Raw genomic sequence first — 23,639 nt, forward strand, 5'->3', positions numbered from 1 at the left:
TCGGTCTTGACTCGGTCTTGGACAATGAGTATTCGTAATTTCTTCCTGAGACCTGCCGAGCCCAGCGGAATAAAAAAAACTCTGAATGATGAGCTCCCATTCAGTCAGCTTCTAAAAATGCTTTTGCCAGGCCAAACATGCACAGTCCTTTCATAATACAGGTAACTGACAAAATAAAGAAATCACTAACATAAAGTGTCTTAAGAGGGCATTGGACCACTACGAGCCAGACCAGCTTCAATCCACCTTGGCATAGATTCTAGTGTATGGAACGCTATTGGAAGGATGTGACACCATTCTTCCATGACAAATTCCATCATTTGGTGTTTTATTGATGTTGGTGGAAAATGCTGTCTCAGGCACCGCTACAGAATCTCCCATTAGTGTTGAACTGGGTTTAGATCTGGTGACTGAGATGGTTATGGTATATGGTTTACATCGTATTCATGCTCATCAAACCATTCAGTGACCACTCGTGCCCTGTGGATGGGGACATAGTAATCATATGGGGGCATAGACATGGTAGGCAAAATAATGTCCTGTCCAGCATTTTTATACATGACCTTAAGCATGATAGGATGTTAATTGCTTAATTTACTCAGGAATAGTGTTGTTACATGACCGTATTACCACCATGAAGGTAGTGAAATTATACGTGACCGTTTACGGTAATTAGGCTTCTCCAATTTATGATGCTGCTGATGGTCATTAGCAGCCTACCAAACGTTCTAACTGCCTGGTACTCAGCACTATATTATCCCTGTAATCACTATGACATCAATGCAAATGTGATCGAAAATCTAATCAAACACTTCATGAGAGCCCATGAGCTCATGTTGCGCAACATTTGTATAGGCTATGCAATTGCGTCAGAAAACAGAGTGATGGCCTCTATTAAAAAGAGGAGGATCCCATTCGCTTTCTATAGTCTAGGCCAACTGTATTTATTTAACAACTTTCCTAATATTAAGCACATTGTTTCTCTTTACAACAGTGTCACGTCTGCTCCCTCTCTCCCTCACTGGCGCTCGAGGGCACCAGGCTGCCCTGCGCTGCGCACTCCTACCACCATCATTACGCACATCTTCTTCCCTAGTCATTCACATCAGAGATTCATTGGACTCATCTGGACTCAATCACCTGTGTTACTACCTCCCCTATATCTGTCTGTTCCCCAGCTCTGTTCCCCACTTCAGAATTGACTAATGTATGTTGTTGGGTTACCCGGTTCTGGCCCTATTCCTGTCCTGTGTAAAATTAAATGTTCAGTCACTGTACAGCGCTGGCTTTTCAGTTGGTGTTAATTATCGGTCAATTACCGTGAGACCTGCAGTTCTTTGCTTGATAATCACTGGCTGACGAATTTTCATAACCGCCACAGCCTTATTCAGGAACCACACCTGTGTGGAAGCACCTGCTTTCAATATACTTTGTATCACTCAATCGCTGAAGTGTTTCCATGATTTTGTCAATTACCTGTACATTCATATCCACTGCTAACTTTATGCCTAACCTTAAATACTGCATTTTTACTATATACAGCCAATTTTGACTTTGCAGCAGGCCCAACTAGTGTAAAGGTATGGAAATCTCTCAGCTGTGCCTCCAGAACAAGACTCATCCCAATAAATGTCAACTTGCTCTGTGCAGCTACTAGGGAAGAGTGGGGAAATTGTTTGAAAGTTGAGCACTCACTATCTCTGTTTAAAGTGGTCTGTTCCCGAGTGTGTACATTTAAGTCAAAATATCTTTCATGATAAAGAAGTAGCTTCCTGGCTCTGATACCAGGGATCGCATGAGTTTCCTCAATTTAGCACAGGTCTTCAGCGAGCCCAAGTTCCCTGACGGCGCAGGGACAAAATATGTTATACAGTGCCTTGCGAAAGTATTCGGCCCCCTTGAACTTTGCGACCTTTTGCCACATTTCAGGCTTCAAACATAAAGATATAAAACTGTATTTTTTTGTGAAGAATCAACAACAAGTGGGACACAATCATGAAGTGGAACGACATTTATTGGATATTTCAAACTTTTTTAACAAATCAAAAACTGAAAAATTGAGCGTGCAAAATTATTCAGCCCCTTTACTTTCAGTGCAGCAAACTCTCTCCAGAAGTTCAGTGAGGATCTCTGAATGATCCAATGTTGACCTAAATGGCTAATGATGATAAATACAATCCACCTGTTTGTAATCAAGTCTCTGTATAAATGCACCTGCACTGTGATAGTCTCAGAGGTCCGTTAAAAGCGCAGAGAGCATCATGAAGAACAAGGAACACACCAGGCAGGTCCGAGATACTGTTGTGAAGAAGTTTAAAGCCGGATTTGGATACAAAAAGATTTCCCAAGCTTTAAACATCCCAAGGAGCACTGTGCAAGCGATAATATTGAAATGGAAGGAGTATCAGACCACTGCAAATCTACCAAGACCTGGCCGTCCCTCTAAACTTTCAGCTCATACAAGGAGAAGACTGATCAGAGATGCAGCCAAGAGGCCCATGATCACTCTGGATGAACTGCAGAGATCTACAGCTGAGGTGGGAGACTCTGTCCATAGGACAACAATCAGTCGTATATTGCACAAATCTGGCCTTTATGGAAGAGTGGCAAGAAGAAAGACATTTCTTAAAGATATCCATAAAAAGTGTAGTTTAAAGTTTGCCACAAGCCACCTGGGAGACACACCAAACATGTGGAAGAAGGTGCTCTGGTCAGATGAAACCAAAATTGAACTTTTTGGAAACAATGCAAAACGTTATGTTTGGCGTAAAAGCAACACAGCTGAACACACCATCCCCACTGTCAAACATGGTGGTGGCAGCATCATGGTTTGAGCCTGCTTTTCTTCAGCAGGGACAGGGAAGATGGTTAAAATTGATGGGAAGATGGATGGAGCCAAATACAGGACCATTCTGGAAGAAAACCTGATGGAGTCTGCAAAAGACCTGAGACTGGGACGGAGATTTGTCTTCCAACAAGACAATGATCCAAAACATAAAGCAAAATCTACAATGGAATGGTTCAAAAATAAACATATCCAGGTGTTAGAATGGCCAAGTCAAAGTCCAGACCTGAATCCAATCGAGAATCTTTGGAAAGAACTGAAAACTGCTGTTCACAAATGCTCTCCATCCAACCTCACTGAGCTCGAGCTGTTTTGCAAGGAGGAATGGGGAAAAAATTTCAGTCTCTCGATGTGCAAAACTGATAGAGACATACCCCAAGCGACTTACAGCTGTAATCGCAGCAAAAGGTGGCGCTACAAAGTATTAACTTAAGGGGGCTGAATAATTTTGCACGCCCAATTTTTCAGTTTTTGATTTGTTAAAAAAGTTTGAAATATCCAATAAATGTCGTTCCACTTCATGATTGTGTCCCACTTGTTGTTGATTCTTCACAAAAAAATACAGTTTTATATCTTTATGTTTGAAGCCTGAAATGTGGCAAAAGGTCGCAAAGTTCAAGGGGGCTGAATACTTTCGCAAGGCACTGTACCTTGTTGCCTCCTTCAGGGAACAGTAGTTATATTTATAACTGTACATTCCCCTTTAGTCGGTCACTCTGTATAGCATATTATGGGGACATACAATCACGCCCTAAGCCAGCTCAGAGGGTACCTAACTAGGAAGCTCACGGTAGCCCAAGCACACACAGGTTCCACCAGCTCCAAAAAGGGGTTGGTGGGAACTGGAACATGCTGTCATACACATCGATCCAGAGCATCACAAACATGCTCAATGGATGACATGTCTTATGAGTATGCAGGCCATGGAAGAACTGGGACATTTTCAGCGTCCAGGAATTGTGTACAGATCCTTGCAACATGGAGCTGTGCATTATCATGCTGAAACATGAGGTGATGGCGGCGGATGAATGGCATGACAATGGGCAGGATCTCGTCACGGTATCTCTGTGCATTCAAATTTCCATAGATAAAATGCAATTGTGTTCATTGTCCATAGCTTATGCCATGCCATAACTCCACCGCCACCATGAGGCACTCTATTCACAGCTTTGAGATCAGCAAACCGCTCGCCCACACCGGTCATCTGCCCAGTACGTCGAGCACGCAGATGGGCTTCCCTGAGACGGTTTCTTACAGTTTGTGCAGTAATTCTTCGGTTATGCAAACACACAGTTTCATCAGCTGTCCGGGCGGCTGTTCTCAGACTATTCCACAGGGGAAGAAGCCGGATGTGGAGGTCCTGGGCTGGCGTGGTTACACATGGTCTGCGGTTGTGAAGCCGGTTGGACGTACTGCCAAATTCTCTAAAACAATATTGGAGGTGGTTTATGGTAGAGAAATGAACATCCAATTATCTGGCAACAGCTTTGGTGGATATTCCTGCAGTCAGCATGCCAATTGCATGCTCCCTCAAAACTTGAGACATCTGTGGCATTGTGTTGTGTGACAAAACTGCACATTTTTGAGTGGCCTTTTATTGTCCCCAGCACAAGATGCACCTGTGTAATGATCATGCTGTTTAATCTGCTTCTTGTTATGCCACACCTGTTGGATGGATTATCTCGGCAAAGGAGAAATGTTCACTAAACAAATTAGTGCACAAAATTTGAGAGAAATAGGCTTTTTGTCCATAGGGAACATTTCTGGGATCTTTCATTTCAGCCAACACTTTACATGTTGCATTTATATTCAGTGTAATACACCACACTGACTCCTTAGATGCAAATCGGTATTGGACTGAAAGAGAGAGGCATAAGTCGTCGGACAGAGCAAAGAAACAGGACATAAAAAAGTGAAGGCGGTGTCGCCAGAGACAAGTTAGTTTATAAATGTAAAACAATCCCTACATTCTAGATACAGTATTGAGTTTTGAAAAGTTTAGACTTGTTCCAAAGATTTTAGTGTTTTCTTTTTCAGCTTTTAGATTCCAGTGTTCAAGACAGTTAGATTTTTGGGCAAAATAAGTGATTGTCTTCTGTAATTTCACAGGCTATGGACAGTCGGCATTTTTAATAACCTCCCCTCCTGGCGTTCCCCTTAGTTTGAGGACTTGATCGCAGAAGCATTCCGGAGAAGAAGGGCCAAGCGGGCTTATGGGAATTAAAAGTGGCATCAGAATGAAAACCGGAGCAACAATCCAAGTTTACCGCAGCCCTACCCAAAACATCTGATGTGAAATAGACCACAGACAATGACCTGCACCTTAGAGACTATTTTCACTGACTCTTCACACCAGCTTCTCAAGACACTTTTTGAGAAGCAAACACTTACCTACAGTGCCTTGCAAAAGTATTCATACCCCTTGGAGTTTTTCCTATTTTGTTGCATTACAACCTATAATTTAAATCGATTTCATGTTATGGACATACACAAAATAGTCCAAATTGGTGAAGTGAAATGAAAAAAATAATTCTACAAAAAAAATGAAAATGAAAATTGGTGCGTGCATATGTATTCACCCACTTTACTATGAAGCCCCTAAATAAAATCTGGTGCAACCAATTACCTTCATAGGTCACATAATTAGTTAAATAAAGTCTACCTGTGTGAAATCTAAGTGTCACATGATCTGTCACATGATCTCAGTATATGTACACTTGTTCTGTAAGGCCCCAGAGTCTGCAACACCACTAAGCAAGGGGCACCACCAAGAAAGCGGCACCGTGGAGACCAAGGAGCTCTCAAAACAGGTCAGGGACAAAGTTGTGGAGAAGTACAGATTAGGGTTGGGTTATTAAAAAATATCAGAAACTTTTAATATCCCATGGATCACCATTAAATCATTATCAAAAAATTTAAAGAATATGGCACCACAACAAACCTGCTAAGAGAGGGCCACCGACAAAAACTCATGGACCAGTAAAGGAGGGCATTAATCAGAGAGGCAACAAAGAGACCAAAGATAACCCTGAAGGAGCTGCAAAGCTCCACAGTGGACATTGGAGTATCTGTCCATAGGACCACTTTAAGCCGTACACTCCACAGAGCTGGGCTTTACAGAAGAGTGTCTAGAAAAAAACATTGCTTAAAGAAGAAAATAAGCAAACACGTTTGGTGTTCGCCAAAAGGCATGTGGGAGACTCCCCAAACATATGGAAGAAGGTACTCTGGTCAGATGAAACTAAAATTTAGCTTTTTGGCCATCAAGAAAAACGGCATGCCTGGCGCAAACTCAAAACCTCTCATCACCCCGAGAATACCACCCCCACAGTGAAGCATGGTGGTGGCAGCATCCCGCTGTGGGGATGTTTTTCATCTGCAGGGACTGAGAAACTGTTCTGAATTGAAGGAATGATGGATGACGCGCTAAATACAGGGAAATTCTTGAGGGAAACCTGTTTCAGTCTTCCAAAGATTTGAGACTGGGATAGAGGTTCACCTTCCAGCAGGAAAATGACCCTAAGCATACTGCTAAAGCAACACTTGAGTGGTCTAAGGGGAAACATTTAAATTTCTTGGAATGGCCTAGTCAAAGCCTAGACCTCAAACCAATTGAGAATATGTGGTATGACTTAAAGATTGCTGTACACCAGCAGGAACCCATCTAACTTGAAGGAGCTGAAGACATTTTGCCTTGAAGAATGTGAAAAAATCCCATTGGCTATACGTGCCAAGCTTCTAGAGACATACCCCAAGAGACTTGCAGCTGTAATAACTGCAAAAGGTGGATCTACAAAGTATTGACTTTGGGGGGGTAAATAGTTATCCATGCTCAAGTTATGTTTTTTTTGTCTAATTTCCTTTTCTGTCTCACAATAAAAAATGCTTTGCCACTTCAAAGTGGTAGGTATGTTGTGTAAATCAAATATACAAATCACCCAAAAATACATTTTAATTACAGGTTGTAAGGCAACAAAATAGGAAAAATGCCAATGGGGGTAAATACTTTTGCAAGCCACTGTAAATACAGGACACCCACGCTTACCTACAGTTGAAGTCGGAAGTATACATACATTTAGGTTGGAGTCGTTAAAACTCATTTTTCAACCACTTCACAAATGTATTGTTAGCAAACTATAGTTTTGGCAAGTTAGTTTGTGCACGACACAAGCAATTTTTCCAACAATTGTTTACAGACAGATTATTTCACTTAAAATTCACATTATCACAATTCCAGTGGGTCAGAGTTTTACATACACTAAGTTGACTGTGCCTTTAAACAGCTTGGAAAATTCCAGAAAATTATGTCATGGCTTTAGAAGCTTCTGATGGGCTAATTGACATCATTTGAGTCAATTGCAGGTGTACCTGTGGATATATTTCAAGGCCAACCTTCAAACTCAGTGCATCTTTGCTTGACATCATGGGAAAATCAAAAGAAATAAGCCAAGACAAAAAAAATAAATCATTGTAGACCTCCACAAGTCTGGTTAATCATTAGGAGCAATTTCCAAATGCCTGAAGGTACCACGTTCATCTTGTACAAACAATAGTATGCAAGCATAAACACCATGGAACCACGCAGCCGTCATACCGCTCAGGAAGGAGATGCGTTCTGTCTCCTAAAGATGAACATACTTTGGTGCGAAAAGTGCAAATCAATCTCAGAACAACAGCAAATTACCTTGTGAAGATGCTTTACAGTGTATATCCACAGTAAAACAGGCCTATATCGATATAACCTGAAAGGCTGCTCAGCAAGGAAGAATTCACTGCTCCAAAATCGCCATAAAAATGCAGACTACGGTTTGCAACTGCACATGGGGACAAAGATCATACTTTTTGTAGAAATGTCCTCTGGTCTGATGAAACAAAAATAGAACTGTTTGGCCATAATGACCATCGTAATGTTTGGAGGAAAAAGAGGGAGCCTTGCAAGCCAAAGAATACCATCCCAACCGTGAAGCATGGGGGTGGCAGCATCATGTTGTGGGGTGCTTTGCTGCAGGAGGGACTGGTGCACTCCACAAAATAGATGGCATCATGAAGAGGGAAATGATGTGGATATATTGAAGCAACATCTCAAGACATCAGTCAGGAAGTTAAAGCTTGGTCGCAAATGGGTCTTCCAAATGGACAATGACCCCAACATACTTCCAAAGTTGTGGCAAAATGGCTTAAGGACAACAAAGTCAAGGTATTGGAGTGCCCATCACAAACACCTGACCTCAATCCCAAAGAAAATTTGTTGGCAGATCTGAAAAAGCGTGTGCGAGCAAGGAGGCCTACAAACCTGACTCAGTTACACCAGCTCTGTCAGGAGGAATGGGCCAAAATTCACCCAACTTATTGTGGGAATCTTGTGGAAGGCTTCACAAAATGTCCTAATTGACTGTATGTAAACTGCTGACCCTCTGGGAATGTGATGAAAGAAATAAAAGCTGAAATAAATTGTTCTCTCTTAAATTAATCTGACATAAAGTGGTGATCCTAACTGTCCTAAAACAGGGACTTTGTACTAGGATTAAATGTCAGGAATTGTGAAAACTGAGTTTAAATGTATTTGGCTAAGGTGCATGTAAACTTCCGACTTCAACTGTATATACAGAACATTACCCTCTTCTTTTTTCTTTTTGACTCCTTATTACTTATCGTTTAGAAAAAAGTATTGATATTGTGTATGTTTTTATAAATGTTTATGGCATTGTTGAGGAGAGCTTGCAATTTTAAAACATTGTTGTGTCCCTAACTTTTTTTTTGTTTGGAAAGGGGTTTGGAATATATTTTTTCATTTATGACTTATGTTGTACACAGCTGTCTAAGGCACAGCATGTCGGTGCAAGGGGCGTCCCGGCATTACAGTGCAATTGTATATATTTTTTACAATTTAATCTAACTTATTTCATAACTTTTTTTTTATTGTACTTATGTCTTGGCTCATCTTGAATACTTGTTTTTAATCATGTTTTATTTAATTAGATATGTTATGTTTTACCATTTGACTTTTGAACGGGGGGGGGGGGGTCTGTGACAATTAAGGAAGGGAGAGGAGGGGGCTGTAACAATGGTGAGGTGTGAGCGTAAGGATAACGAAATGGCATGTCTCAGGCTGAACACGTTGGCAGTCGTTGATCTCTAGTTTCCACCTTAGTGTTGTTAACACCCCATGGTTCCCGTTATCCGACAGTCGGTGGAGAAATCAGCTTTTGAGTGTTCAGAGATAAAACACCAGAACAACAAGTTCTTCCGACTGGCATGGAAGTCGCGTCTTCAGAGGTGTAAGGATAATTAGTAGTCTGAAACTATAGTATTTTGGTTCAGTGTCTTAGTAAGGGCAGACTGAGGAAGTTGTTATATGTTTTGTCTTTTTATCTATTATTTAGAGACCCATTTGGGTTAGTGATCATTTTTAGAGTGGCTCTTTATTTTCTCTCAGCGTGCATTATGTCACCATTCTGAATGTCTAAAGACGTTCTTCTGAAATATGAACGCAGAAATACTAGATTAGATTTGCATTGTTCTGGTCTTGGTCTTGACTCGGCCTCGGCCCCCTTGCCCCCCTCCCGGGTCTCAGTCTTTCAGCCAATACTGAAAAACAAGTGTCGCATCCTAGTGGTCCAGAGACCCAGACTATGTCTATGGCAAAGATCTAGGCTGCGTCATAAAAATGGCATCCTATTCCCATTGGGCTCTGGTAAAAAGTAGTATACTATATCGGGAAAATACGCACACCTAGACTCTGTATGGTGGCATACTTAAATAAGTGGATTGCGGTACCAGAACTGTTAAAACAGATCTTTCTGGAATTTAAATTCTTAATTTGCAACTGGCAGAGTGGCAACACCGGCAAATTAAGCAAGGGATGACAGTTTAGAATTTATAATTCATAAAATGAGAATTGTTTTCCAGAACTGCAAATGCTTAAAGTGGATGTGGGAGAATCAGGCATATTGAAATGTAAACAGACCAAGAGGAAACGCTCAGGCATCCTTACTTAACCACTTGGCAATGCTTGTAATGCGCTGTATCAAACAATGAACACTCCTTTTGTTAGAGCTCAGTGTGCATTGACTGAACATTATAAGACACGCACATTGCAAGGTGCTACTGAACTTCAGTCACTGTGGGTGACTACTGAGTTAAAAGATGTCTAAAGGATGTTCCCTTAATCATCAACTCACTGTTTTTTATTGTTGTGGGTATATAGAGGGAGGGCAAAGATAGTAGTTAGGAGGAGAAAGAGAGAGAGAGAGAGAGAGGGAAAAGAAGCAAAGAGGGGGCCAGACAGCGATAGAGAGAGATGTAAAAACAGCATTAACATAAATACTCTTGTCTTTTCCTACCTCATTGACAAACACCCAGTGACTGTCCTTGGAAGCCAGGTTGGTTTCAACAGCCTGCAAAGAAAGAGAGAGAGGAAGAGAGAAAGAAAGAGGTTACCATACTGCAAGTGAACAGCTACGGCCGTGGAGGGAACAGGCAGATTGAGGGCAGAAGACTTGGATGTATTGCCATTGTTTCGATCCAACAGAACCCATGTAAAATCCTCTACAGTCTTGTCATTATCCAATTATACAAGGGACAAACATAACACCCATGTGGCTTGGCAAACCATGGTGGACAGACAGCATTGGGTCCATGCAAGGCTCACAGCTAAAGACCCTCCAAAAATCCATCCACTGGACTGGAGCTTAAATCTGTCAAGAACCGAGCTCAGAATGTTCACAGAGAATGACTTGACTGTGGAAATAGTGTTGATAAAAATGTCCTTTGTTGTTCTCCCATTTGTTGTTCTCCTGGTGGTACTGCCTTTCCCACAGTCCATTGTGTTGGCAGGCCGTTCCAGCAGAAAAGTGTACTTTCCAAACCACAAGCCTTTTGTACACCTTAGAGCTGCAGCTTAGGTAGTGCCAAAACGTTTTAGCACCTAACATCCTAGCCTTTTGAAATACTAGAATTGCTCTGTGTAAGCCTACATTTTACATCGCATTGCTTGCTTGGTCCTATGTGTCATGGCTGCCTGTTTGGGTCAGGTTACCGTGGACCACAATCCGACAGAGACATCTCTCACACCCACCAGCGGGGGATCGAGAGGTATGGAGGTGGGGGAGGTTATGACACCTCCAGCCCATTGTAAATCTTAAAGCAGCAGATAAAATCCCTTTGTCCTCTCAGTGTGGAAGAATGGAATGTATGATGAGGCTATGGAGAACCTACCTCCAGAACAGTAAATGGCAAATGGATGGACTTTAAATGGACTTTGGGACAATATGTTTCATCAGCCAAAATGGTGGTAACGACGATATATGGAATATGAAAATGAATGTCGTTTTTGTTATGTGATTAAAAGTTAAATGATGACGCTATAACGAAAACATTGTAACTTTAAGAATTTTACCTGATGTTTGCATTCTGGAAAATTTCCAGATCAAAGAGAATGTTTTTGTAAAGATGAAATGTGAAGTTAGTTGTCTAAATTGGATCAGAGTCAAATCCAGACCAAGCCTCGTAACTAGTTATGCCCAGAGAACTTGCCATAAATTATTTGTCACATACATTATTTGTCACATACACATGGTTAGCAGATGTTAATGCGAGTGTAGCGAAATGCTTGAGCTTCTAGTTCCGACAATGCAGTAATAACCAACAAGCAATCTAACTAACAATTCCAAAACTACTTTCTTGTACACAGTGTAAGGGGATAAAGAATATGTACATAAGGATATATGAATGAGTGATGGTACAGAGCAGCATAGGCAAGATACAGTAGATGGTATCGAGTACAGTATATACATATGAGATGAGTATGTAAACAAAGTGGCATAGTTAAAGTGGCTAGTGATACATGTATTATATAAGGATACAGTCGATGATATAGAGTACAGTATATACGTATGCATATGAGATGAATAATGTAGGGTAAGTAACATTATATAAGGTAGCATTGTTTAAAGTGGCTAGTGATATATTTACATCATTTCCCATCAATTCCCATTATTAAAGTGGCTGGAGTTGAGTCAGTGTCAGTGTGTTGGCAGCAGCCACTCAATGTTAGTGGTGGCTGTTTAACAGTCTGATGGCCTTGAGATAGAAGCTGTTTTTCAGTCTCTCGGTCCCAGCTTTGATGCACCTGTACTGACCTCGCCTTCTGGATGATAGCGGGGTGAACAGGCAGTGGCTCGGGTGGTTGATGTCCTTGATGATCTTTATGGCCTTTCTGTAACATCGGGTGGTGTAGGTGTCCTGGAGGGCAGGTAGTTTGCCCCCGGTGATGCGTTGTGCAGACCTCACTACCCTCTGGAGAGCCTTACGGTTGAGGGCGGAGCAGTTGCCGTACCAGGCGGTGATACAGCCCGCCAGGATGCTCTCGATTGTGCATCTGTAGAGGTTTGTGAGTGCTTTTGGTGACAAGCCAAATTTCTTCAGCCTCCTGAGGTTGAAGAGGCGCTGCTGCGCCTTCTTCACAATGCTGTCTGTGTGAGTGGACCAATTCAGTTTGTCTGTGATGTGTATGCCGAGGAACTTAAAACTTGCTACCCTCTCCACTACTGTTCCATCAATGTGGATAGGGGGGTGTTCCCTCTGCTGTTTCCTGAAGTCCACAATCATCTATAAAACATGTGTGTTAAGAATTTACATTCAGACTAGGTGACCACGTGCTGCAGCCAAAGTCCTAGTTAGTCGCAACCCCAAAACGCAACACAAGGTTGAAGAAGATAAAGGAACCGTTTAACAATCTAAGAGGGTGAATTCAAGCAGGACCACCGGTTACCATTCTCCAAGGAATCGTGTGTCTACACTGCTTTCATTCCAAGGAATCGTGTGTCTACACTGCTTTCATTCCAAGGAATCGTGTGTCTACACTGCTTTCATTCCAAGGAATCGTGTGTCTACACTGCTTTCATTCCAAGGAATTGTGTGTCTACACTGCTTTCATTCCAAGGAATCGTGTGTCTACACTGCTTTCATTCCAAGGAATCGTGTGTCTACACTGCTTTCATTCCAAGGAATCGTGTGTCTACACTGCTTTCATTCCTGAGTACGGTCAGCTACACGGCTGACCGTACTCAGAAGAACCCCTTCCAGAACAAGGGTGAGGAAACGGACCACTAACAGAAAGGACACTGACATCGTGTGGACAATCAGAGAGTTACACCCGGTAACCAAAGAAGTCCGTCATCAGAGGAGAAGGCGAACCCGGTCCATGAAGAGACACCCCATCGGAGACCTTTGACAAATAATTACATTATATTCTGACCCATAAGAGCCGCAGTTCGGGGCAAGGTGTTAGGGATAAACTAAGCATAGTTTACAAATGTCCTTTTCTCTTGTGCACTCTCTCTTTGTCTCTCTTTTTAAATCCCCATTTTGTGTAACACGTGTCATATTGTTTTGGCCCGCTAGGGAACTGTTTCATTGTACTAAGTTCTAATCAATAGCCTGGACTGTGTGTTTGTGTATGTGTACCTTATAATATCATTTTAGCTTGTTAGTAAATAAATAATAAACTAAATTAGTATGATACGGATTCATTTAGTGGGACTCGGGTTTGTGCAGATTCCAGGATTATGCGATGTTAAGGATGAGACTGTAGAGGAAATGAATGAATTAGCGACGGTTGTAAATCAATATCCTCATATACTTCGAGTTAATTTGGGAAATGGAAACTCAATAAAAACAAACTTCCCATGGTGCCCCAGGTTACTGAGTTAATGAAATCCTGATTCATTGAATCACGTAATTATAATCAGTTAATCATTCGATGAACAGCACTCGTCACATTAATCAATACAACGTCACGACATACACCCTGTGTGGTAGTCACAACAGAGACTTTCTTGTAGTGCAATAAAAATTGTTGTTTATTGTTTAAAATGCCATTTGCAGAAAGAAAGGCCTGCACATGGTTTAACCCTTACCCTCCCATACTGTATTCATGCTCACCTATAAAACGTTCTGTTTGTACAGTGTCTATATTAGAAAAGCTTAGCATATTGCGTCATAGAGAACAAAGAAGATACAGCATCTGCCAGCTGAGGGGCCCTATGCAAAAGCTATGGATCACTCTGTGTGATCTTCCTGTCCTCAGGTTGGTTAGGCCTGCCAGATGTTCTCAAATGGCTCCTCGTTTGCCTCCCTTACCATAAGATGGCTGTTACATATGTAAACACTTCCGTGGGTTCGTGTTGACCATAACTATGCAGTGTTCTCTCATAGAATGTCACGGTGTAGGCTACACTGCATGAGTAACTCTGTTGACTGCTCTAATATGGCTAGTTTGTTACAATCACATGGAGGTGGGATATGGCTAGTCGTCAATTAGTTAACATGGGTTTGTATGCAATTGTTAGTATATCATTGGTTGTACTTTCAAATGAGGCAACTTTGAGTCATATCCTTTGTATTAAGCCACAGCATTGAACCAGACAGAGCTCAGTGGTTCCAGACCTCATACAGCAGACCTCATTGAGATACCCAAGTCCTCGCTAATCGAATCTCCATCATCGTTCGACCTCTGTTTATCTTATATGCATAGTCACTTTAACTATACATTCATGTACATACTACCTAAATTGGCCCGACCAACCAGTGCTCCCGCACATTGGCTAACCGGGCTATCTGCATTGTGTTCCACCACCCGCCAACCCCTCTTTTTACGCTTCTGCTACTCTCTGTTCATCATATATGCATAGTCATTTTAACGATACCTACATGTACATACTACCTCAATAAGCCTGACTAATAGGTGTCTGTATATAGCCTTGCTACTCTTTTTTCAAATGTCTTTTTACTGTTGTTTTATTTCTTTACTTACCAACACACACACACACACACACACACACACACACACACACACACACACACACACACACACCTTTTTTCCCCCGCACCATTGGTTAGAGCCTGTAAGTAAGCATTTCACTGTTGTATTCGGCGCACGTGACAAATACACTTTGATTTGATTTGATTTAAGCATTTGATGACCTGCTCAGGTACCTGTCTAAACCCAATAACCAGAAGGTACAACACCTCATAAAGAGGCATTCGAGTCAAAACCTTCCCCTCTCTGTTCAATCCAGGCCTGTGTCCCAAATGACACCCTCTCAACTACATAGTGCAGTATGTAGGGAAAAGGGTGCCATTTGGAATGCATCCCTGAAATCTCCAGCATGGTGTTCTTGATCGTGGCACTGGGCAAAGTGGGTGTTGGCATGGCTGGTCACCACTTGGGCAGCAGCTGATGGGTGATGATGTTGAGTGTGGCCTCCAGGGAGGTTGGCAGAGTGGATTAGACCTGATAGATCTGACCGCCTATAATGAGGCAGGGACTGAAGGGAGACCACTGAGGGGGTACCTGGGTGGAGGCACTGGGGAGAAACTGCTATTAACACAGTGAGAAGGGTCTGATCTAGAATTCCATAGAGATTATGTGTGTTATTCTATGGGTCAGGCCAGGCTACTCTGTTCAGTTCAACCAGTCATTTCTCTACACAAATGAAACATGCATAGATAGACTATTTAAAGCAATACTGTGCACTTAACTTGGCTGCTATCTGCAACGTGAGGAAATGACACAATCAATGTTATCAATTCGGTAATAAAACAAAGAAACATGTTGAACACATTCTAAAATCCCCTTTTCGTTCACATCCTATCTGTCTCTTTTTTCAAGCTAAAGAAATCAATACATGCAAGGTTTTCTGGCCTCAGACTAAAACACACAAGTCTACCTAAGTGAGAATATATATACAGTGGGGGAAAAAAGTATTTAGTCAGCCACCAATTGTACAAGTTCTCCCACTTAAAAAGATGAGAGAGGCCTGTAATTTTCATCATAGGTACACTTCAACTATGACAGACAATGAGAGAAAAAAAATCCAGAAAATCACATTGTAGGATTTTTTATGAATTTTTTTGCAAATTATGGTGGAAAATAAGTATTTGGTCACCTACAAACAAGCAAGATTTCTGGCTCTCACAGACCTGTAACTTCTTCTTTAAGAGGCCCCTCTGTCCTCCACTCATTACCTGTATTAATGGAACCTGTTTGAACTTGTTATCAGTATAAAAGATACCTGTCCATAACCTCAAACAGTCACACTCCAAACTCCACTATGGCCAAGACCAAAGTGCTGTCAAAGGACACCAGAAACAAAATTGTAGACCTGCACCAGGCTGGGAAGACTGAATCTGCAATAGGTATGCAGCTTGGTTTGAAGAAATCAACTGTGGGAGCAATTATTAGGAAATGGAAGACATACAAGACCACTGCTAATCTCCCTCGATCTGGGGCTCCACGCAAGATCTCACCCCGTGGGGTCAAAATGATCACAAGAACGGTGAGCAAAAATCCCAGAACCACACGGGGGGACCTAGGGAATGACCTGCTGAGAGCTGGGACCAAAGTAACAAAGCCTACCATCAGTAACACACTACGCCGCCAGGGACTCAAATCCTGCAGTGCCAGACGTGTCCCCCTGCTTAAGCCAGTACATGTCCAGGCCCATCTGAAGTTTGCTAGAGAGCATTTGGATGATCCAGAAGAAGATTGGGAGAATGTCATATGGTCACATGAAACCAAAATTGAACTTTTTGGTAAAAACTCAACTCGTTGTGCTTGGAGGACAAAGAATGCTGAGTTGCATCCAAATAACACCATACCTACTGTGAAGCATGGGGGTGGAAACATCATGCTTTGGGGCTGTTTTTCTGCAAAGGGTCCAGAACGACTGATCCGTGTAAAGGAAAGAATTAATGGGGCCATGTATCGTGAGATTTTGAGTGAAAACCTCCTTCCATCAGCAAGGGCATTGAAGATGAATAGTGGCTGAGTCTTTCAGCATGACAATGATCCCAAACACTCCGCCCGGGCTTCGTAAGAAGCATTTCAAGGTCCTGGAGTGGCCTAGCCAGTCTCCAGATCTCAACCCCATAGAAAATCTTTGGAGGGAGTTGAAAGTCCGTGTTGCCCAGCAACAGCCCCAAAACCTCACTGCTCTAGAGGAGATCTGCATGGAGGAAGGGGCAAAATACCAGCAACAGTGTGTGAAAACCTTGTGAAGACTTACAGAAAACATTTGACCTCTGTCATTGCCAACAATGGGTATATAACAAAGTATTGAGATAAACTTTTGTTATTGACCAAATACTTATTTTCCACCATCATTTGCAAATAGATTAATTAAAAATCCTACAATGTGATTTTCTGGATTTTTTTTCTCATTTTGTCTGTCATAGTTGAAGTGTACCTATGATGAAAATTACAGGCCTCTCTCATCTTTTTAAGTGGGAGAACTTGCACAATTGGTGGCTGACTAAATACTTTTTTGCCCGACTGTATTTGTAATAAAGGTATCATTACTAGGTCAGTGGGACTATCAAGACATCATGCAAATGTTCCTTATGCAAACAGTGTGTGAGTGGGTGGTGGAAGTTGAAAGCTGGGGGGGGGGGAATCCCATCAGGGAATCTGCATCTCTAGAAATCTGTGAAAGTATGTTTGAACTCTGCTTCCAATCAATGTGTCTTAGCATCCGCCTCACCAGGAATATAGAACAGTCTTCCTCCATTTCACAAAGAGACACATCCTGATTTGTATATAAATTACAAAAAGTAATTAAGACACTGCTTTGAGGGGGATGTATTTCAGGGAGAATCTGGTTGCTTAACATATAGGCAACATGTGAAGAATTCACAACAATTTACTGAAAAAAACTAGCATTCTTTGATGTTTCAGATGTCGGATCTTAATTTGATCCCTTTTTTTTGCAGGAGGAAAATAATTCAGGAGCAGGAGGATTTAAAAATCTGAATAAATATTTAGAATCGCCACCAGGGGGCAGCTGGAAGCACTGTTTGTATACAATGCACACAGTACCTACATGGTACCTAATGTAGGCTACGTGCAGGCTACAGCGCATCTCGAGTGAATTCTTATGTGGATTATATTAAATTGACGTACAGTACTGTGAAAAAGTTTTAGGCAGGTGTGAAAAAATGCTGTAAAGTAAGAACGTTTTCAAAAATAGACATGCTAATAGATTATATCTATCAATTAACTAAATGCAGTGAGTGAACATAAGAAAAATCTAAATCAAATCCATATTTGGTGTGGCCACCCTTTGCCTTCAAAACAGCATCAATTCTTGTAGGTACACTTGCACAAAATCCCACAAAGGGATTTTGTAGGCATATAGTCAGGTGTATGATTAAACAATTATATCAAACAGGTGCTAATGATCATCAATTCAATATGTAGGTTGAAACACAATCATTAACTGAAACAGAAACAGTTGTGAAGGAGGAATATAACTGGGTGAGGAACAGCCAAACTTAGCTAACAAGGTGAGGTTGCTGAAGACAGTTTACTGTCAAACATCATTCACCATGGCAAGACTGAGCACAGCAACAAGACACAAGGTAGTTATACTGCATCAGCAAGGCAGGCAGACATTTCAAGGCAGACAGGGGTTTCCAGATGTGCTGTCCAAGCTCTTTTGAAGAAGCACAAAGAAACGGGCGATGTTGAGGACCGTAGACGCAGTGGTCGGGCCAAGGAAACTTACTGCAGCAGATGAAAGAGACAACGTGCTTACTTCCATTCGCAATCGGGAGATATCCAGCAGTTCCATCAGCTCAGAATTGGCAGAAAACAATGGGATCCTGGTACACCCATCTACTGCCCGGAGAAGTCTCGTCAGAAGTGGCCTTCATGGATGACTTGCGGCCAAAAAGCCATACCTCCGACGTGGAAACAAGGCCAAGTGACTCAAATATGCACGAAAACACAAGAACTGGGGTGCAGAAAAATGGCAGCAGGTGCTCTGGACTGTTGAGTCAAAATTTGAAATATTTAGCTGTAGCAGAAAGCAGTTTGTTTGCCGAATGGCTGGAGAGCGGTACACAAATGAGTGTCTGCAGGCAACAGTGAAGCATGGTGGAGGTTCAACAGCGAAGCATGGTGGAGGTTCAACAGTGAAGCATGGTGGAGGTTCAACAGTGAAGCATGGTGGCGGTTCCTTGCAAGTTTGGGGCTGCATTTCTGCAAATGAAGTTGGGGATTTGGTCAGAAGGAATGGTCTCCTCAATGCTGAGAAGTACAGGCAGATACTTATCCATCATGCAATACCAGCAGGGAGGCATCTGATTTGCCCCAAATGTATTCTGCAGCATGACAACGATCCCAACCATACAGAGAAAGTCATTAAGAACCATCTTCAGCGTAAAGAAGAAGGAGTCCTGGATGTGATGGTATGGCCCCCACAGAACATCATCGAGTCTGGCTGGGTTTACATGAAGAGAGAGAATCATCTGAGGCTTCCTAAATCCACAGAATAACTGTGGTTAGTTCTCCAAGATGTTTGGGCCAACCTACCTGCCAAGTTCCCTCAAAATCTGTATGCAAGTGTACCTAGAAGAATTGATGGTGTTTTGACGGCAAAGGGTGCTCTCACCAAATATTAATTTGATGTAGATTTTTCTTCTGTTCACTCACTGTGCATTTTGTTAATTGATAAATATAAACTATTAACATGTCTATTTTTGAAAGCATTTTTACTTTACAGCAGTTTTTCACACCTGCCTAAAACTTTTGCACAGTACTGTATTTGTAGGGGTTGAAATAATTATTTTGGTTGCCTCAATGCCGTGTGTTCTTGCGGTTAAGGCCACTGAACCCAAAACATCTATTTTCTACATATTAATTCTCTGTGGTTACAGGGTTAAAACAGGAACAACTCAAAGGTTAACAGTTTAGGCATTCATTCTGAGTGGTTAAGGCTATGGATTGGGGAAGGCTTAAAACAAAATGATTAAAACAATGCGCCTTGTATCATCAGTATTCATGGTATTCTTAGTGCTTGCAAGAGCATTGTGATCTGCCGTAACGCAGTGGTCTAAGCAGCGCGCTCCGGCTCCAAGCCTCATGAGTGCTGGGCGATCTAGTGACCAACCTGAGCCACAAGTTAATTGCATTCAATTGAAATGTTTCCAATCAGTAAAAATGAATAGTCTGATAATGTACACATCAAAGAAAAGTGTCTCAGCTCAACAAAATCGTCTTTGGGTAGCCTGAAATGAATAAACACCTTGACAGCTTTACGAAATGAAAAAATAAAGCCACACAATACAAGCTTTCAGTCAACACCAAAGACGATAACGACACTGACTAAAAATATAAACGCACCATGCAAACATTTCTAAAATATTTCTGAGGTGCATTACATATAAGGAAATCAGTCAATTTAAATGAATTCATTAGGCTGTAATCTATGGATTTCACATGACTGGGAATACAAATGTGCATCTGTCGGTCACAAATAACTTTAAAAAAGGTAGGGGAGTGGATCAGAAAACCAGTCAGTATCTGATTTGGCCACCATTTGCCTCATGCAGCGAGACACATCTCCTTTCACATAGAGCTGATCAGGCTGTTGATTGTGGTCTGTGCAATGTTGTCCCACTCCTCTTCAATGGCTGTGAGTAGTTGCTGGATATTGGCGGGAATTGGAACACGCTGTCGTACAAGTCAATCGAGAGCATCCCAAACATGCTCAATGGGTGACCCGTCTGGTGAGTATACAGGCCATGGAAGAACTGGGCCATTTTCAGCTTCCAGGAATTGTGTACAGATCCTTGCGACATGGGGCCGCGCAAGATTATGCTGAAACATGAGCTGATGGCAGAGAATGAACGGCACGACAACGGCCAACAGGACCTCGTCACAGTATTTCTATGCATTCAAATTGCCATCGATGAAACGCAATTGTTGTCTGTAGCTTATGTCTACCGCCCACCATGGGGTACTCTGTTCACAACATTGACATCAGCAAACCGCTTGTCCACACAACGCCATACACAATGTCTGCCATCTGCCCGGTACAATTGAGACAGAGATTCATCCGTGAAGAGCACACTTCTCCAGCGTGCCAGTGGCCATTGAAGGTGAGAATTTTGTGCAGAAATTATTCGATTGAGCAAACCCACAGTTTCATCAGTTATCTGGGTGGCTGGTCTCAGACCATCCTACAAGTGAAGAAGCCAGATGTAGAGGTTGGCTGGCGTGGTTACACATGGTCTGCTGTTGTGAAGCCGGTTGGGCGTACTGACAATTTTTCTAAAACGATGTTGGAGGTGGCTTATAGTGGAAAAATTCACATTTAATTATCTGGCAACAGCTCTGGTGGACATTCCTGCAGTCAGCATGCCAATTGCATGCTCACTCAAAACTTGAGACATCTGTGGGATTGTATTGTGTGACAAAACTACACATTTTAGTGGGGCCTTTTATTGTCCCAAGCACAATGTGCACCTGTGTAAGGATCATGCTGTTCAATCGACTTCTTGATATGCCACACCTGTCAGGTGGATGGATTATCTTGGCAAAGGAGAAATGCTCACTAACAGGGATGTAAACAAATTTGTACACAATTTGAGAGAAATAAGCTTTTTGTATGTATGGAACATTTCTGGGATCTTTTATTTCAGCTCATGAAACATGGGACCAAAACTTCACATGTTGCATTTAAAAAATATACATACATAGCCTAACTATAAAATGTTGTTGAGCATCCACACTGGAGGACAGTTTATTGTTCTACAGTAGGCCTACATCTGTCAATCAATTGATGGAACAAATCAGCTCATCACCTCAGCCAGGGAAACAGAAACAGTAGGCTAGCCTATTTTTGATTTTCATACCTTTTATTATGTGACTATATATATATCCTACAGAATTTAGCCTATTGGAATATAATCAAATAACAAGGGGCCTGTGGCAACCATCGATGTCACTAGATTATTGCCAGCTGATGTCTCGTTAAACCATCAGTATGCGCTAAATTCCCCCACACAGCGGATCTCAATTGCAACAACTTTTGGGGGGAAAAAGCCGTTGGTGTTATCTTAATGTTAAAGTCCAAAGTCTTTCAAGATATGTTTGCCCTCTGGTTTGGTATTTACAAATTGGAACAACATAGTACTTGTTGAACAGACTAAGGGCGATTTATCTATTTGACAAGCATTCCGTACAATATAAAAAAAGTACTTCCTAGAATTTTGTCCTTAGTATACGCTTGACACTTGCATGTCTATCTATCTTGTGTTATTAAGCTTTATAAAACAACGGTTGTTTATGTGTATTGCTGCATTCCAGATACATTTTTGTACATTTGCATGTTGCAGTAATAGGACTTAAGCCTAGCGTATGAGCGAGCGAGTGTGACAATTATTTTGATAGCGAGCCCTGATCCCAATGACTCGACCTCCGCCCATGACGAGAAAGAGAACTGCTCATTTTCAGGGACTCACAGGGCTCATTCGAATTTCCTGATGCGCCAAGAGTGATCAAGTTAAGATCTGATATCTGTATATGATTGAGCTATCCATGTTGCTGTTTAATTAAAATGTGCCATAGCATGCTTCCTGTTAAAATCAAAGACAAAATAAATACATTTCCACCCATCCACAGGTTTCCATATATTTTCTAGTTAAGCATGCATATGCAAACCACACAACTCTCGTAGAAAGGAAACCAAAGAAAAGAAGGATGAAGATGTGTTTTGCCTCAAGATGAATTAACGCATGAGTTTAGGTCATTAGGTGTGCAACATTGAAAATTTGTTTTAAACTCAGTTCCTTACATGCTAATGAATGCTTCTGATTAACATATGTGACCGATTGGTGTTTGAATCCTGGTGTCCTGCGCGCCACACAACTGTGTTAGCCCGCTGAACAAAAGCTTAGGCTCTGACTCGGGAGCAAATAAGTCTTCAGAAGGCTATTACATGATCACGTCATTGTATGCAGATCCAGAGAGAGTGGCACTGAGAAAACCAAAACAATAGCATCACTCCCTCTCTTGTCACATGCCATTTTCTCACTCTGAGGTTTACAGTTATTGCTCAACAGGTGGTTGAAAAATGTCATCAACAAAACCCGCTAATAGCATAATGAACTCAGAAGAATTGAGGCACAGAGAAATACCACATTTCAGACCAGCCCGATTCCAAATGGATTTTGTTTGCTGCGTCCTTGCCGAAAGCTGACGAGGGCCCTGCGAAACCCTCAGCCAGGACCTTGTAATATATATTGTGTAACTATGGCAACAGTCTTCATAGCTGCATCCAAGCTGCATTTTGCAGTCTTTAATGATGTTTCTTTGTGGTTTTTATTGGAATAATTTCCACCAAAATCGAAGTAAACTACACGGTAAATGGGCTGAATAGAAAATGAGTGACGTTTCAGGTGCAGACATTAAGGGACTGTTTCCCAGAAACAGATTAAGCCTAGTCCTGTTCTCAATGGAGAATCTATATTGACCATGCCTTTTAGTCCTGTTTGGTGTCTGGGAAACTGGCCCGAACTGTATGCCGAGTTTGGTTTCCTGTTCTGCATTAGAATGAGACACTACTCTTTAAGCCACACGCTCATAAAGGAGCTGTACATTACCCTCAAACGTTCAAAGTGAACATCTTTTAAATGGTGTATCTATAATTCACATTTGTGGAGATTTGACATATCCAATGTCTGATAATATGATGATTTGTTTGTTCCATTGTCTGTACATTTCCCCGTCCTGTTCCTGCTCAGATACCTTCATTGAACTTACACACATACACATACACACAACTGATATTAGTCTCTAATTGGAGCAACATGTCCATCTGCCACAACAGCAAGTTGATGAATAGCCATCCCAAGAATGAGATAGAACCGGCAGCTCTCCCTATCTGTACATAACCATGGTGCAATACAGAGTGCATATGAAATGGCTTGTAAATAGCTACATACTAGA

The 23,639-nt window shown here is 41.8% G+C and overlaps 1 protein-coding gene across 4 annotated transcripts in view; it reads right to left on the minus strand.

The window, feature by feature from the left end:
- Positions 1-23,639, minus strand: part of LOC110499015 (glutamate receptor ionotropic, delta-1-like) — a 428,806-nt gene that overhangs the window by 79,292 nt on the left and 325,875 nt on the right. For all 4 annotated transcript variants that reach the window (XM_036955857.2, XM_036955858.2, XM_090212430.1 and 1 more), the window contains one exon: positions 10,189-10,242. In XM_036955857.2, the coding sequence (XP_036811752.1) occupies positions 10,189-10,242 (54 nt within the window). The remainder of the gene's footprint in view (positions 1-10,188; positions 10,243-23,639) is intronic.

This window comes from Oncorhynchus mykiss, chromosome 20 (assembly GCF_057628025.1).
Source record: "Oncorhynchus mykiss isolate SJ-2025 chromosome 20, ASM5762802v1, whole genome shotgun sequence".
NCBI lineage: Eukaryota > Metazoa > Chordata > Actinopteri > Salmoniformes > Salmonidae > Oncorhynchus > Oncorhynchus mykiss.